Genomic DNA, 18,651 nt, shown 5'->3' on the forward strand with positions numbered 1-18,651 from the left:
TATACAGGTTTCTCTCGAGGAGCACCTGGGTGGCTCAGTCGGTTAAGCGTCCGACTTCGGCTCAGGTCACGATCTCAACAGTTCATGGGTTCAAGCCCCGCGTCAGGCTCTGGGCTGACAGCTCAGAGCCTGTAGCTTGTTTCAGATTCTGCGTCTCCCTCTCTCTGCCCCTCCTCTGCTCATACTCTTTCTCTCTCCCTCCCTCTCTCAAAAATAAACAAACATAAAAAAAAAAAGATTTCTCTCAAATGACATATACAAACTCCTTAGGAGAAGGACCATGCTTTCTACTTCCTTTGTATATTTAAAGCTGCGTGTGATGTCTCGGAACATAGTACACAGCTGCTTGATAATTCCGTCTCACAGTTTCAACAGTGGGGATAGAAGTTTTTAAAAAAAAAAAATCATTGGGAGGGGGGAGGGGCTACATGGGTCAGGGGCATTAAGGAATCTACTCCTGAAATCACTGTTGCGCTAGATGCTAGCTAACTTGGATGTAAATCAAAAAATAAGTAAATAAAATCGCGTGACCTACCTTGGTGTGCCAACGCACAGCACTCTCGTGAGCCCAAGGGCAGGAAGCAGGTCTACCAGGAAGTGGCAGGTACGCTCGGCAAACAAGTACTGGGCGTTTGTCTTCTTGTTCTCCAGTGGACGGAGAAGCTGGCTGGGCCTTCCGAGCTGGCCGACAGAGATGTTGCCCACCACCCAGTGCTCGCGGTGCTTCTCCCAGTCGTCCGGCAACAGCAACTGCTGGCATCTTTGACAAAACTTCCTCTCAGGCAAGGGCAACTCAATGAACTTCAAGTACCTTCAGGACATAACAAAACACAAAGCGATACGTTGGAAGTCTGCTGTTTTAAAGACAGTTTCTCTTTATTATTTTTAGTATGCAAAAAGTATTATTTTTTTTTTAATTTTTTAAATGTGTATTTATTTCTGAGAGAGAGAGAGAGAGAGAGAGAGAGCAGGGGAAGGGCAGACAGAGAGAGAGAGGGAGGGAGGGAGAGAGAGAATCCCAAGCAGGCTCTGCACTGTCAGCACAAAGCCTGACGTGGGGCTCGAACTCACAAACCGTGAGATCATGACCTGAGCTAAAGGCAGACGCTCAACCATCTGAGCCACCCAGGGCCCCCGCCAAAAGTATTATTACTTCCTGAAGAGTACTGTGTAAAGAAGCAAAGGAAAGAAAAATCTGTGGAATGCTGGCTAGAATTTATGTCTGGCTGCATACCCACAAAGTAGAAAAGAATCAGCAGTTTTGTAAGAATTGAGATGCTCCGATTCAGTCACTGAATGAAGATCAATATCCACTTAAAATGTGAATATAATATATTACTCAAACAACGTAGTAGTAATGGAGACTACTATCACGCTTAAATTTATTGACAAATGCATGTGTTCCAACGCTGAAGTGTTAAGCAGTCTGGCTCGGTATGACAGTCATTTTAAAATGAGAAATTAAGATCGTTCTTCAATTTTTTATGGCATAGTTAGCGGGAAAAATTACCTCCTAAAAGAAAAAAATGTTCCCACAAAGTTCCTCTATTCTTAGCAGTACTGATGGAAGCAGCTCTGCAAAAGCTCATCCCCAAAATAGCAAGACAATACCCAGAGCCTTAAAAAACTGTACCAATAGCCCATTCGGTCTCCTTCAAATCATCCTCCTATCTGATTTCAAAGTTACTGCTTTGGTTTTTTTTTTCTTCCATTTTATTAGAGATAATTAAAGAGAGAAAACAATCACTGTACGTTTTAAACACTGATGTTGGATAGCCACTAGCAGCTATGAAATCAGAGTAGGGACACAAAAGAAAACCAAATAACACTATTGAGGCCTATGGCGGGTCAGAAATGTCTGAATCTAAGCATGTCGCATAGTCCACTAAAGGGTTCTTATCGTTGGAGCGGAGCCATACAGTTTCAACTGAACTGAACTCCGGGACTGCACTGGAAAAACTGTGAACTTCACACAGAATCAAAGTGGGTTTTAAAACTTTTTATATCTAAGCACAGTTTCACTTCAAAGCACCCACGGCAGTGACAAATCGAAGCTCTGAATGGCTACAGCAAGAAATAGGCTTATCATGCCAGTAATTTAAATGTTTCTATTTCCATGATAACTGTGCTTTTGACAGCTTTATCTATGACTGGAAAGAAAAGGGAAAGCGATATTAGAGGAAACTTTTATAGTAATTCAAAGTAAGACTGTCGGTAGAGGAAAGGGACATGAAATGCCGTAGAAAGAATCAGTACATTCTCCAGCAAGAGCAACACTGAATTCACTACTATTTCCCTTTCATTATTAAATGCAGAGTTTTGAAGACTTTTGCGTGCAGCCATGATAGAGTAACGGAAACCAGACTGACCACCTTGGCCCTCAAAAAATCTTTTAAACGGGGCGCCTGGGGGGCTCAGTCGGTTGAGCGTCCGACTTCGGCTCAGGTCATGATCTCGCGGTCCGTGAGTTCGAGCCCCGCGTCGGGCTCTGTGCTGACAGCTCAGAGCCCGGAGCCTGTTTCAGATTCTGTGTCTCCCTCTCTCTGACCCTCCCCCATTCATGCTCTGTCTCTCTCTGTCTCAAAAATAAATAAAAACAGTAAAAAAAAAAAAAAATTAAAAAAAATCTTTTAAACAGACAAAATAACATGAAACTGCGGCTTTAACATAATGGACAACTGGCAGCCGAAATGGGGAATGGTGAGAGAAGGGAAGGGTTGAGGGGGAGGACAGCTGCCAGTTTGCCGCCTGCACAGAGCTGGCAACAGAGGACAGAAAGCCCAAACAGAGCTCAGGGAATGGATGAGCAGAGCTGGGAACTCGTGGAGGCCAGGGCAGCTAGAATTCACAGGGCAGAGCACTAGTGAATGCACATGTGGAGCATCCCAGCCAGAAAGCAGGACGCGGAGAGAGAGGGAGCTCCACGGTTTGCTACGACTCCCCTCGAGTCCGTAGCTGAGTACTGATCGGCACACGCAGGCGAAGGAAGCATCCAGAGCGCGGAAGAGAACCACTGGAAAGGAGCAGGTGGAATAATCGCCAGACACCCAACAGGACACGGGGTCGGTGTCTACCAAGCAGTCCGAGGGAGAAACCTCCTAAAACCCAAGCATCAGGTGCGGTCCTGAGAAGGGTACTGCTTCAGGAGCGGGGAGAAATCAGCCCTACCCCACAGATGCTCTAGTCCTGCCCAAAAGCTTGAAGATAAACCTTCGAAAGCAAGGAACAACAAACCTTTTCTGTACAGGATCAGGTAATAAATATGGAGCTTGGCAGGCCATCTGGTTTCTCTGTCACATCTATGCTGTGATCGTAGCACAAAAGGAACTACAAATCCAATGTGTAAATGAACAGGCATGACTAGAGGCGGTCTGCACGCTGGGGTATGCCAAGTCCTGCTGGAGAATACCAAACTATAGCCAAGTAACAACTGTGTTCCGGAACAAAGCTCAAAAATATGTAAAGGAATAAGAAATATCCAGTATACAAGGTAAAATTGATACTTCCAGCACTGAATCAAATACCAACAGGTATGTAAAGAAACAGGAAAACATGACCCATGACGAGGGGGAAAAACAACAAGAGCAACAACAATCAAATCAAACTGACTCAGAAATGACAAAGATGATCAGAGAGAAATTAAAGCCATTTACTGTAACTATATACTGTATGTTCAAGTGGTTTAAAAAAAAAAAAAGAAAAAAAGAATGAGCTTGTTAGGTAAAAACATAGAAAATATTAAAAAGACCCAAATTGAACCTTTAAAGTTTTTTTTTTTTTTTAATTGTCTGAGTGGAAAAATAGCCTAGATGGGAGTAACAGAAATTCAGACGTGACAGAGGAATGATCCATATACATGAAGGCACAGTCTTAGAAATTACCCAAAATGAAACCCTAAGGGACCAAAAATACATGAAAATGGGCCCCCAAGTGGGGTTGGGGAGATGGAAAAATTTTTGAAAAAATTATGGCTGCAATTTTCCAAAAATTACATCAAAAGACTCAAGAAGCTCAGAGAACTTCAAGCACAAGAAACACGAAGAAAACTACAAGGTGCATCATACATAGTAAAATTACTCAAAATCAGTGAAAAAGAGAACATCTTAAAACCAGAAGAAAAAAAGACACTGTACAGAGGAACAAAGATTAAGAATGATATCAGATTTCTCACTGGGAACAATGTAAGAAAGAAGACAGAGCAGCAATACCAATTCTACATAAATTCCTCCAGTACCCTGAAGAGGAAGGTACAGTTCCCACTCCATTCATTAGGCCAGAATGACCCCAACACCAAACCAGAAAAAAATAATCGTAAGAAAACTAAAGACCAATAAACCTCATAAACACAAACTCAAAAGTTATTAACGGAATTTTAGCAAATCAAAACCACAGTGTATAAACAAGGTAACAGATCATGACCAAGTGTTAGTTAGCCCAGGAATGCAAGGCTGCTTTAATGTTTAATGTTGCAATCAGTGCAACTCACCAAATTAACAATCTTTTACAAAATGATCATCTCATTAAATGCAGGAAAAAAGCACTTGACAAAATCAAACACTCATTCATGAGAAAGATTCACAGAAAACTAGGAACAGAAGGAAACTTCCACAACCTGCTAAGAGGCATCTGAGAAAAACCTATTGCTAACACCATACTGGTAAAAGAATGAATACATTCCTCCCAAGATTGGGACACAAGCAAAGATGTCTACGCTTACCATTTCTAGTCAACACTTACTAGGGATTCTAGCCACTTTGATAAGACAAGAAAAAGAAATAAAAGGCACGGATCGGAAAGGAAACATAAAAATTTTTTTCACAGACAACATGATTGTATATGTAGAAAGCTCTGAGGAAATATTTTTAAAAGTTGCTAAACCTAGTAAGCTCATCAAGATTACACGATAAAAGATTAATACACAAAATCAATTGTACTGTTTACAGACTGGTTACTTTGCATATGATCAATCTTAAAGTCACACCAAGTGAATAACAAGGCATTATCTATCTTCTGATGTAATTCAAAAGGGAATATGCCCCACTACTTACAAAAGAGTTTTGTCCCCTGAAACTGAACTTGAGTCTGACGATACCTCTACAAGAAATACAGGGATAGAATAAATGTTAAACAACATTACAGGATGCAAGCAAGCAAATCCAGAATGTGAGGAATTCTATGGGACAAATTACTCTGTTTTTTTCAATAAACAAGTGATTAAAGATATCCACCAACTACAGTGCATAAACCCTGTTTGGATCCTGTTTGAAGAACCAATTATAAAACAGTATTTATGGCTAATAGTATTTACGGGCTAATCAGAGAAATGTGAATACTAACTGCATGTTACGTTAAGGAACTATTCATAGTTTAGGCATTTTAATAGTATTGTGATTACGGTTTTTTTAAAGGCTTTATTTCTTGAGGTGCATATATTTATGGATAAAATGTAATATCTACACTGGAGGTCACAGTAGAAGGTACATGTGAAATAAAATTAACTACATATTAATGACAAATGAAGCTGGGTGTGGGTGTAGGAGACTCTTTATACTGTTCTCTCTTTTATATATGGCTGAAATGTCCCACAATAAAAGGTTTTAAAAATGCTTTAAAGAAAAGGCAAGAATTAAACTCAAAGAAAATAAAGATGACCCCAAAAAATACTAAACCAAAAATGGATTGTAATCAGCCCTACATCATGTGAGATTTGGTTTTTCATTCGTTGACAATGGGAATATATGCTGGGAAATTTCTCAGAACTGAAGAACATGAGTTTCCAGTTTGAAAGGATTTCCCTAATACCCAGCAAAATAAAATATAACAGACTCACATCAAGATAGATAGTCACGAAATGTCATACCCCTAGGAACAAAAAGATTAAAAAAAAAGAAAAAATGACAGAGGGATCAAACAGTCGCAGATCATTTATGAGATCAGGAATGAACTTCTTGAACTTGAACTTCTCAGCAGCTAAAATGAAGACAAAGTAAATGGAACACTGCCTTCCAAAATCTGAGGGAAAAATATTTCCAACGTAGAACTCCATCATCCGCAAAGGTATCAATCAAGTATCGGCACAGATAAAGGTATTTCCAGAAACACAAGATTCCAAAATTGTTGGACAGTAAAAATCAGGTTGGCCTCAGATTTCTACAGCACCACATTTAACTCTAGATCAGTGTTCCTCACAAAGTGGCCACGAACTGGTGCTGGCAGGTCAACTGTTACCAGTTCCTGATGACACAAAGACAGACACCAAGAGTATGTATTTAGAAATTTTTATACCAGTTAGAGCACTTTCAGGTCTGTTCAAATTAACAATAAAAAATGTGGGCTTGTATTTTGTATGTCTTCTCTTTTCTTCATTTGCCTTTCATTTTACTTTAATTTATCTTTATCAGGTTTACAAAAGTATCTGACCCCAATGGGTAGGAAATAAAAACAAGAACCTAAAAAGGCAAACAGACAAAAGACCGATCCTTTAACACAGATCATTTAAGAAGTCCTGCTCTGAAGGACATGATGCAATCCTGCAATTGTTCCAAGGAAAACATGTAATCTGAATAATTTTATAGTTGGGTCAGTGCCGCTCAAGAATAAAGCAGGTGGGCACCTGGGTGGCTCAGTCGGTTAAGTGTCCATCTTCGGCTCAGGTCACGATCTCAACAGTTCATGGGTTCAAACCCCGCGTCAGGCTCTGTGCTGACAGCTCAGAGCCTGGAGCCTCCTTCAGATTCTGCGTCTCCCTCTCACTCTGCCCCTCTCCTGCGCACACACTCTCTCTCTCTCAAAAATAAATAAACATTAAAAAAAAAAAAAGAAACAAACATAAAAAAGTACCCGAGAAAAACTATCTTAAAAAAAAAAAAGAATAAAGGACTTCGTAGAACTCAGGTTATGTAGTCATATAATCTAAGTCCTTGCTAAAGAAACTGCAGGACTGCTAGGTGCCAGGTAGAAAGGGAAACCATTCCAGACTGGAGCATTTCTGAAAGCCCTAGGACAGATTTCTCTAAGATCTAAAAGACTGTGCTACATCTGAATGTTCTGAAAGGATTCAGACAACTGGCAGAGGGTTCGCGGTTGGAGCAGTGATAAGCACATAAATAAGCAAACAGCAGCTACAACAGTAAAACAATCCAAGAGTATTCTTAACTCCAAAGAAAACAAAAAGCTGTGTAGGAAAGAGCTTACTATGATTTCTTATATGGTTCAGCTATGAGCAGCATTTACACAGTTATAATAATGCAAACACTAAAATATGAATCTAACCCAAAAATTATGATGTAACCATATACAAATGGGGTAGTGAAAAGGTACAGATTCTGAGGTGGGGGGTGGTAGAGGTGAAGGGGAGAGGGCAGGAGAGGAGAGGAAGAAAGGTAAACCCTCCTCTTCCACAGGAAATAGATAATTCCAAAACTTGATAAATCAGGAAGTGGCAATGCAAGCATGTTTTGTATTTCACAGACAGGAAGGCAAATTCTAAAATAATTAGCCAGAACGGCTGACTGTAGTTGCTGCTGGGGAGGAGAAATGTAAGCGTGGAAACAGGAGCGTTGTTCTTTGTGAAACCTCACAGAACTGTTTGATTCCATTGCCACGTAAAGATTTTGGTTTGACTGAAATTTAACTCATACCGTACAACCACTCTTCTAAAGTGTACAATTCAGCAGTTTTTAGAGTGTTCGTGAAGTTGGGCGACTATCACCACAATCTAATTCCAGACCATTGTCATCACCTCAAAAAGAAACCTTGAACCTGTCCACAGTCATTCCTCATTCCCCAACCCCCAGCCCCTAGCAAGCATGCCTCTACTTTCTGTCTCAACAGATTTGCCTGTTTGGGGTATTTCATATCAACAGAATCATGCAACAGCCATATAGGAATTTTTATTGAAAATTTCCGATTAATGTGAGACTTTTACTTAAAAAGTAAAAACCACGAGAATATGAATGTTAGCCATAGGGGAGATAAATAAAGCAAGTACAGCAAAGGGGCTTCCAGGAAGCACCGAATCCATTTAACCACAGAATAAAAACGGAACCATATGGGCATTATGGTTACAGTATAAAATGTAAATAACGTAAATCCCAATACAAGAGGTCGGAGAAGTCCCAGAGAAAGTGGGAGACAGTGTAAGGACACTGGTGCTCTCATGTGTTAGAGGCAGAGACCAAAAGATATCATTTCAAAGTGAAAAATCGAGGGAAAGAGCAATAAGCAATATTCAAGGGCATAAAGGGTATTCCTAAAAAGAAATATAATCAACCAAAATTGGATAGTTCATTATCTCTCATTTTTAGATGGATGAAGACCATCTAAAGAAAGGATTAAATAGGATATAAAAAGCTAGAAAAGCAACCGTAAGAACAACAAAAAAAACAGAAGCAGCACACATTAAATAAAACAAAGCAAAGCCAACATACGCCACATAGTGAAAGAGAACAAAGAGAAGAAAACCAGGAAGCATCAAGTAATACAGCAAAACCAAGATCAAGTGTTATCTATTATACCCGCTATGAAAATGAGATAAATCTAGCCACTAAACGAAAGCCAGTCAGACAGGATCACAAAGCAAAATCCAGCCATCCCAGTCCATCACTTCTAAGATGCGCATTTTTTCACTATGACAGAGACAGGATTTTTAACGCCATCAGCCAGACGGAGGGCTGGATGTGGTTGGGATGGTCCCTCCCCACCCCCTCCACGTGCAAAACTGTCCCAGCCCTTCATGGTACCATCTCTTCAACTCGGCTCAATGCACTGCTGGAACTACACGTGTCACTGCCGTCATCTACAATTCGGTCCCCAAACGCAAGGGTATGACACGTGCAGTCAGGAACTAAAACGGAACAACAGGGCATACGTTGGATATTAGGGAAGTAAATACCCATCCTTGAGAGAATGACGACTACAATCGAGGGCTTTATGGGAACAAAGAGAAGGAAGATCCCCACAGCTAGAGCTGTGTCAGGGTCTGTTACTTAAACCCAGTCCAAAGGACCACCTGTCACTCACCAAGCGATGCCCACTGAAGGAGGAAGACGCAAATTCACCAGGAAGAGATGAAAGTTTAAAAACACCATGAATGACCGGTGTACAATTTGCTCATGACACAGGACTCTCTGAAGGCACTGAGGACACTGAGTTTAATTACTTGTAAACAAAGGAAAAGAAGAATACTGTTAAGTGAACCTCCACCTCGAGATCTTTGTGCCCTGTCAAAATTGCTCTTCGGAAAGTTTGACTGCTGGTTTGTTAACCTTTCCTTGACAAAAGATAAACTGAGATCTTGTGCGTTTTTCTTTCTATTCAAAATCACATCATAATCATTCAAGTATACTGCTTTAAATTTAATATTCAGACACAAGGCTTTTTAGAGGTTTGGTAGGAAGAACATGAGAACATGAGAACTGAAGATTACTCAGCTCTCCCCCCTTATTGGTACTTTCTACACATACTGGGGGGGGGGGGGGGGCAGAGGAAATTCATTCTGCTGCATGGCTCAGCATGATTCACAAATTGCAGCCTAGCATTTCAAATGTCATTTTTATTGATCTCCATTTGATGTTCCATTTGCCTTTCCTGGAGTAGACGAATTACGTTTATGGCATTTCCCTAATAGCAGACCTTGAAAATCTGAGTTTAAATGAGCTCTGAAAAAAACGTAACCAAATGAAGTTATCAACTAAACAAAACCATATGGATGCACATAAATTATTGCTTATTTTAGCATTAAAATATATCTTCTCTAAGACTTCATAGGTCACAATAAAGGTGCCAGCACACTACATAATAGAATAACATTTCAGGGCATGACAGGCAGCTAGAAACTATAAGGAAAGTCAAATCTCAGACACAAAATGTAAATCTGTCAACTGAACACATGAAATCAAAAGCATGGCTCAAAGAGTGAGGTTAAAAAAACAAATATCCAATCCTCTTCTGTAGCACCTAGCCATCTGTGCAGGACAGCCAGTTCCGTAATAAAAATCAAGTATAACAAGCTAATTTATATGGCTAGCTACATATTTCTTTTCTAGCAATTTGGAAAAGAAATTGCCAATGAAAAGCTATTGTTACTCCACAGTAACAGATAAAAGTTTGCTTTATAGAATAGGAATCACATTTAAATGCATTTTAATACTTTCAAATGGTGTAGTTATTTCCTAAGACCATTTGTAAATGAGTTGTAGAAAGTTCACTTAGAAAACAATTACAACGTCAAGTAACAGTACATCATCCTTTGGGTCATTTACACACAGGAACGAACTGCGAGTTTCCAGCTGAAGACACTCTAAGAGAACAGGTACTTAATAACATAGAATAATTAACTTAGTAAGCCTTTGATTTTAAAAAGCCAAAATTTTACATGTTTAGAGGAATGACTGATTTCAAATGTTTTACTCCACAGAAAGCATATAACAAAGCATGCAGCATCAATCACAGACAGAACGAGGCAGTGAAATCAATGCCAGTGCATTTCAAAAAGCTTCAACTTCTACCCATCCTCCAAAACCTGTTCCAGTCCCATGTCCTTCAACGGTACTGATCAGCTAAGGCACAAGGTAGCTGTATCACTGCTGACCTCCGAGAACACCCAGCTTTTTTTCCTATAAATACTGTCTACATTTAACACATTCTTCTTAGCACGATGTTATCTTTGTGTATCTCAACTCCATTACTTGCATTTTAAGTTCTTTCTGAGACCTCAACAAAGAATGAATATATGGATGCATGGGTGGATGGATGGATGGAAGGAAGGAAGGAAGGGGAAGGAAGAGGAAGGAAAGAAGGAAAAAAGCAAACAAGCAAGCAACCTTGGGCAACAAAATCCAAGGTTATGGGTTACAGATGATCTCAGATGTTGAAAATTATTTTATTAAGACATGTTCTCAGGGCGCCTGGGTTGCTCTGTCAGTTAAGCGTCTGACTTCGGCTCAGGTCACAATCTCATGGTTCATGGGTTTAAGCCCCGTGTCAGGCTCTCTGCTGACAGCTTGGAGCCTGGAGCCTGCTTTGGATTCTGTGTCTCCTCTCTCTCTGCTCCGCCCCTACTCGGGCTCTGTCTCTCTCTCAAAAATAAACATTAAAAAAAATAATAAAATTTAAAAAGACATGTTCTAAAGAATCAGCACTAGATTACAAATGACAGCATGACCTCTGAGAAATAACCTTTTGAAAATTCTTTAATTCTTCATATTTTAGCCAATGCTTTTATATTCCAATTAACATGAAATATGAATTTCAAAAATTATTATCAAAAAGCCATATTCTGGCAGCACAAAGACAGAACAGTGGTTTAGCTCCAGACTGAAATGTTCTTATACAAGGAAACAAGATCACCAAGATGTTCTTATAGTTTAATTGAATCACCAATATCCTTATGTAATAATATAAAAAAGATGCTTATCAGGTAGAATTGAAATGGCAAAGTATAAGAGACTATGTATACATTATGATGACAACCTTGTAAAACAGACTTTAGCACAGGTCAAAAAGGCTGAGAGAAAATACTACAAAATGAACAAAATGAGGGGTTCAAGGGGAGAGATCACAGGTGATATTTTTCTACTTTGTACTTTCTGCATCTTTGGTGTTCTATGTCATTACAATAGATCTCTATAGAACTCATGTTTTATCTACTTAGATCTCCTTAAATCAAATCAGCACATACCATATGTTAATCTGCGTCTGCTTTCATGTTTAAAAATGTTTTAGAATCAGGGGCATAAGTCTGCGTCACTGCTAAGCCATTCCAGTAGTAATGGCTTTAATGAAGTTCCTCATCTGCGCCAGGCCTCAATTTTCTCATCTAAGTAAATAAACTGCCTCAGCAAGATTAAATAATTCTCATGTGAAACACTTAGCCCACTAGCCCGCTCACAGTAGTGCTCAATTTACATTAACTTCCTTTTAAATATTTTGTACTGTTGACTGGATTCCCATATAGTAAATGGTCATCACTGATTAAGTACTTTGGTTAGGGGTGATCAAGTTATCCTGTGAAAAGCCTCCTCCATCAAAGGACTTCAAAATCCAAGAAGCTCAAGAAAGATGTTTTTTTTTTTTTTTCAACGTTTTTTATTTATTTTTGGGACAGAGAGAGACAGAGCATGAACGGGGGAGGGGCAGAGAGAGAGGGAGACACAGAATCGGAAACAGGCTCCAGGCTCCGAGCCATCAGCCCAGAGCCTGACGCGGGGCTCGAACTCACGGACCGCGAGATCGTGACCTGGCTGAAGTCAGACGCTTAACCGACTGCGCCACCCAGGCGCCCCAAGAAGGATGTTTTTAATAGAGCCTAGTTCTCCTTTCCACTTAGCCTAGATAAGACCTCAGAATCCTTCTGAACACAGCAGCCCAGGGAGCCAGCGCACTTGCTGTGAGAGTAAAAACCTATTTGTCACCAGCAGCCCAGACCAGGGGCTTCGCAAGGAGCTTCTCCCAGCACACAGGAACAAGGCCTGTGACACAGAAGGAAGTGGCCTTTCACAGATCTCCAAAGAATTAAATCCAGGATTCAACTTCCAGTCACTCAATAAAACATTTCAACAATGTAGATTTTTAAAAATAAATGTCCACAGTTTTCGAAAAGTGTTTTGTTTCTTTTAGTGCTGCAAAATAGAAACATGGTAAATCTTCATAACAGTGGATAGGGTCATGGATTCCTAGCTATATCATCAAAAAGCAAAGAAAACAAAAGCAAACATTTGATAAATTGGACTTGATCAAATTTAAAAACTCTTGTGCATCAAAGAACATCATCAAGAAAGTGAAAAGGCTATTTACAGAATAGGAAAAAGTGTGTAAAAATCCTGTATCTGATAAGGGTCTGATGTCCCTTAACATATAAAGAGTTCCTGCAATTCAACAACAAGAATTACAACCCTATTAAAGATGAACGAGGGACTTGAATAGACATTTCTCCAAAGAAGATATACAAATGGCCAACAAGCACATGAAAAGATAATCAACATCATTACTCATTAGGGACCTAAAATTCAACACCACAATGACACATCACCTCACAAGTACTAAGATAATTAAAACATACACACACACACACACACACACACACACACACACACACACACACAAAACAGTAAGTATCGACAAGGATGTGGAGAAACTGGAATCCTTGTACGTTGCTGGTAGGGATGTAAAATGGTGTAGCCACTGTGGGTAAGAGTTTGGTGGTTCACCAAAACACTAAACACAGAAATATCTTATGATCCAATAATCCCACTCCTAGGTATATATAGAAAAGACTTGAAAACAGAGACTCAAGCAGACATTCGTATGCCAATGTTCTCTGTAGCATTCGTCACAACAGCCAAAAGGTGGAAATGGCGTTCACTGATGAATGAATAGATCAACAAAATGTGGCGTGTGTGTGTGTGTGTGTGTGTGTGTGTGTGTGTGTGTGATGCAGTATTGCTCAGCCATAAAAAGGATGAGGTTCTGACACAAGCCACAACACGAATGAACCCTGAAAACATGCTAAGTGAAATAAACCAGGCACAAAAAAAGCCAAATCAGAAATACATAATTCCACTTACATAGGGTAACTAGAACAGTCAAATTCATAGAGACATAAATTACATGAGAGCTTACCAGGGTTTGGGAAGAACTGGAATGGGAAGTTACTGCTTAATGATCAGAGAGTTTCTGTTTGGGATGACGAAAAGGTTTTGGAAATATATAATGGTGACAATCGCATAACACTGTGACTACAATTGCCACTGAACTGTACATTTAAAATTATTAAAATGGCAAATGTTATGTTATATATATTCTACCATAATAAAAACTTTTTAAAAAATGAAAGTAAATTTAAGGACCCAGGAAAAAAAAACAAAACAAAAATAATAAATAGAAATGCCACCACATCAGCACCTTTCTGCACACTGCGTTCGGGATAGAGGAGGCTGACATCTTCGGTTATGAGCTTCTCGGGCAGCAAGTCTAGCTTCTGACAACTGGAAAAGAATTAAAAAAAACATTTAATAAACTACCAAACTTCCTACCATCCTAGAAAACCCGGTATCACATTCTGACATTAAGAGGCCAATTAGAGCAGCTCAATGTTGTAAACAAGCATCTGTTTCAGGGGAAAACAAAACAAAGCACATTAAACTGGTAAAGTTCTAGAGTAGTACGAAGCAATACCTAACATATTAAAGCCCTGCAGGATTATCTCACAGTGATTTTAACAGACGTGCGGGAGAGTCGTATACAAGACTGTGTTCCAAGAAACCCAACACAGCTGGAATTTTTCTAGACAAAATTTTCAGAAACTTCAACTGGAGCTGAGTCCAAGAAGATACCAAGCTGATAACTACATCCCTAGGTGCCTTCATCAGTCATATAGTAACTGTATAAAGGATGCTCACTCAAATGTTTAAAAAAAAAAAAGTTTTTCTAAAACACTGCCTGAAATGATCACAACCTAGACTCGTTAGGGAGAAATCTATACTAACACCTCTGAATCTTAAAGGGAACTGTCTTTGAGACAGTTATTTACAATATCAGTAATCAGAGTTGAGAGTAGGTCTAAACTCCAGTCCCTTGACCCAAAAACCATATCTTCATCTATCCAAAGAGATTTATCTCATTTAATGCTCAAACTGCGTTTTTATTGGTTCACACATTCTCAAACAAATTGTCACATACATCAAAAATAAAAACATATATGTCCACAAAGTTGATATACCTTTTCATCTTCCCATTGAAAAAAATTACAGTCTTTTCTATCTCTACAGGCTGAGCAGGCATAAAACCTCCGTGATTCTTCTTTCCCTTGGTTCACCTTTACAAACAGAAGAGTGGGTCCTAGTTCCAGAAAGGGACAAAACATATCAACAACCGTCATCTACATCAAGTTCTTAGTTTTCACTGCCCTTAAATAAAGCTTGATTTGGTTTTACGCACAATTTGTCATAATTCAACCTACACTCTGTTTAATTACTTTTTTTTCCCCGTCACAATGTTTAGACACTGAGGACTGAAGAAATGGCTTTTACAAACTAGTCTCTCCAGAAAGAAAATGCCGTAGTCAGTTGCTGTCTACATGATGAATGACCTGGCTCCTGAGACTAAAACATGGCCAGGGTCCAGAGAACTGAGCATTTTGCCACCTCCACCCAGTTATCCTTTCAGTGAAAATTTGGGCTTTTGGAGTTGGGCACATCCTCTCTCCATAAGTTAGAGAAAAACTAGGTCTGGTTTCTAAGCAATAATTCACGCTATTCTTCTCCCTTTCTTTTTAAATTTTTATCTTTTATTTTAGAGAGGGAGAGCGCGCGAGGCGGGGGAAAGGACGGAGGGAGAGAGACACGGACACAGACACTCCTCAACAGGTTCCATGCTCAGCGCACGGAGGGAGGGGCGGGGAGGCTCGATCCCACCACGCTGGAATCGAGACCTGAGCGGAAATCAAGAGTCTGTGGCTCAGTCGACTAGCTACGCCCCTCTTTCTAACTTTTTAAAATAAAGATATCAAAACAACCAATGAAATCCACAAGTACTTGGCAACGGATTTACTCAATAACATGCATCCCCTTTGCTTAGACTGTCTCTTCCCTTGGCGGGGAGGGGGGGAGGGGAATGTAACAGCCACGGAGCCAAAACCGCAACAGTGAGGACTTCCTATGACGGTGTCTTAAATAAGCTGAAAACACTACGTCCCGAAGAAAGGGCGTTTTCTAGGGATCACACATGGTGGTAGAGAGCATGAAAATCTGGGAGCCGTAAGAAGCCCATGGCATCCTCAGGCTAACCCCCGCCCCTTGCGCCCGAAAGCTCGGCAGAGCCCAAACGCGCACCCACCGTGAGGGCACAGCGGGGCAGGCGTGGCGGGATCAGAAGGAAAAACCACCTCCACTCCCGAGCTCCCCTGAAGACCCGAGTTCCCCTCTTCCTCCACCGCTCCCAGCCAGTCCCTGGGGGCCGCCATCTTCCCGCCACCGTCCCGAAAGCCTCCGTGCAAACAAAGGAGTCTGAGAAAGAGTGCCGCCACGCGGCACGGGGAACTCACAGCGCCCCCGCGCGTCTAGGAGGAGCTGAGACCGCCGGGGCTGAGGCTACGCCCCGAAAGGCAGTCTCTTCTGCCCCTGGCTGCCCCCAAAGGGGTCCCTGGCGGGCAGACCAGGGTAAGGGTTTGGGGAAATGGGGGGGGGGGATATTTGCACGCAATTTATTGGACCTGTGCAATAAGCTCACCTATTATCTGCTCTACCCTTAGCACCCCAAGCACCATCCTCTCATAAGAATAAAGCCAAAAGATGAGATGACTCTTTGGAGCAAAGATTTGGTGGGGTTTTAAGACCAAAAGGCAGCATCACCACCACCAGTAGCTGACAATAGAAATAGCTGCAGCAACCGCGTTTGAGGGAAACATCCTCTTCTTTCTTCCCCAAAGTGAGAGTCACGCTGTCATCTTCTACCTCTTGGGCAACTGTTAACAGTTGAACGTTATCGTTGCATATGCATCGACATCTAGACATCAGAGAGAGAGAAATAAACCTGTCCCTCTTTGCATACGACATGATTGTCTACATAGAAAATGCCAAGGAATCTGCAAAAATAATTCCAGCTGAAATTGAGGTCAGCAAAGTTGCAAGATATGAGATAAGGAAACATACAAAACCCATCCTACTTCCATATTCTAGGAATGATCACGTGAACGCCCAAATTAGAAATGAAATACCACTTACAACTGCTGAGATAAATGAAATACTTAGGTGTAAATCTAACAAACATGTCCAGAACTTGTATGTGGAACACTACAAAATGCTAATGACAAAATCGGAGGTCTAAATAAATGTAGAGACTGTGTCACTATGTTAAGAGTCAACATAGCAGGGATGTCAGTTCTCCCCAGGTTTAGTGCATGTACACGTTTAACACCATTTCTATCAAAATCCCAGACTTTTGCAGGTAAAGACATTATTCTGAAGTTTATAGGAAAAGCAAGGGAACTAGAGTAGCTAAAGGAACTTTGAAAAATAATAAAGAAGGAAGAATCAGTCTATCCAATTTCAAGACATTATAGCATACAGACGCACATACGCACGGTTATGGGTGGAAAAGTAAAATTCTCCTTATAGTTCTAAAGAATTGATTTACATACACATATCTAACATCACACATTTAGTCCTACGCCATATTAATTTAGAAATATTGCTCTTTTTCATGCACATTTCATACAGCGGTTTCACTCGATTCTCTCACCTGCACCTTCAGCATCTGGACTTTGACATAACGATGTCCCTGTTCAAGCTGTCCAGCACTGGTTGCCAGTGCACGTTATCTGCACTTATATGTCATTTGGATAGAAAATTCTAGACCCAGGGGTGCCTGTGGCTCAGTCAGTTAGGGTCTGACTCTTGGTTTCAGCTCAGGTCATGATCTCATGGTTTCGTGAATTCAAGCCCCATATCAGGATTCTCTTTCTTTCCCTCTCTCTGTCTCTCTCTGCCCCTCCACAACTTGCGCTGTCTCTCTCTCAACATAAATAAATAAACTTAAAAAAAATTTAAAAAAACCCTCTAGATCCAAACATGACGATACTTTGAGAAATTTCATCTCAAGACCTAACTACCCATTCTCATTAACACTAACACTTTTATTGGAAAAACTTTTTTTCCAGGTACAGATTTGTGATCTTTAAAAACACTTCTTTACAAAATTTGCAGTTGGATTCATGAACTCCTATCACCAAAAATAGTCACTGAATCCGTATTTTTCTAATTCTCCCTTTAACTCCCGACTCTGTGGGTGACCTCTCTAAGCAGCCGAAGACAGTATGGATTTCCAGCCTTAACGGGTAAGCTTCCCCAAACAGTACAAGTATGACAAAGGTCGACCCAAATAAGGTAAAGTACCCTTTAGTGTGAGAGAATCGGAAGGTTTCAAAATTAAGGCAGTTCCCCCTTTTCCGGGGGAAAATTTTGGGAAGGAAAAAAAAAAAAAAAAACCCTCACCTTATATTCAGACATAGCTGGTAAAAGTCGTGCGTGTTGAATATTTGCTGAGAGGGGCGAGACTCTGACTTCACAACAATAAGCTGGGGATGTTTCTTCTTATCGTCTAATCTGTACAGGAAAATCCTTGGGTGGAAGAAAGCCGAGGGACAGAGAAGGATGCTCAAAAGGAAACCAGTGGCAGAGCTGGAGGTGGGTCTCCTGAGCCCTGAGCGCAGAGCCGGACCCTGGGCTCGCAGAGCATAGTCTCTGACACCAGGCCACTAAGACGGGTCCAGTTCAGCGACTCCCCCACACCAGAGGACACGGGCAAACCGCCCAGCTTCCTATGGGACCCGGAAGTCTTACTCCTCACTTTGCCAGTAGGATGGAAGCTCTCCAATCTCCAAATCTACCGCAGAGAAAAGGGTTGAAGGCAGAGGAGCGTTTTGTGGTGATGCCTGACCGACTTCCCTGTCTTCTGTGCCAGAACCCCAGTTTCCCTCGGCAACCCTCCCCAACTTTAGCTCACGTGATTGGAGAGGTAGGAAGAACCACGGGGACTGGCTTGGGTTTGGGCAAATGCCCGGGCGCTTCTGCTAGAACGGTTGGGAAAGAAACTACAGTAGTTCAATGTTGCCGTCTTAGTGGCATCCGTGATGTTGATTTCTCGTGTGCCGCA

At 40.9% G+C, this 18,651-nt stretch overlaps 1 protein-coding gene across 1 annotated transcript in view; it reads right to left on the reverse strand.

The window, feature by feature from the left end:
- The window catches only part of ZCCHC4 (zinc finger CCHC-type containing 4), a 50,105-nt gene extending 34,123 nt beyond the window's left edge, over positions 1–15,982 (reverse strand). The window contains exons 1-4 of the mRNA XM_042984834.1: positions 15,835–15,982; positions 14,720–14,838; positions 13,903–13,985; positions 536–811 (exon numbers count right to left, since the gene is read on the reverse strand). Of these exons, the coding sequence (XP_042840768.1) occupies positions 536–811; positions 13,903–13,985; positions 14,720–14,838; positions 15,835–15,961 (605 nt within the window). The 5' untranslated portion in view covers positions 15,962–15,982. The remainder of the gene's footprint in view (positions 1–535; positions 812–13,902; positions 13,986–14,719; positions 14,839–15,834) is intronic.
- Positions 15,983–18,651: the final 2,669 nt, after the last annotated feature.

The sequence above is a fragment of the Panthera tigris genome, chromosome B1 (assembly GCF_018350195.1).
Source record: "Panthera tigris isolate Pti1 chromosome B1, P.tigris_Pti1_mat1.1, whole genome shotgun sequence".
Taxonomy (NCBI): Eukaryota; Metazoa; Chordata; class Mammalia; order Carnivora; family Felidae; genus Panthera; species Panthera tigris.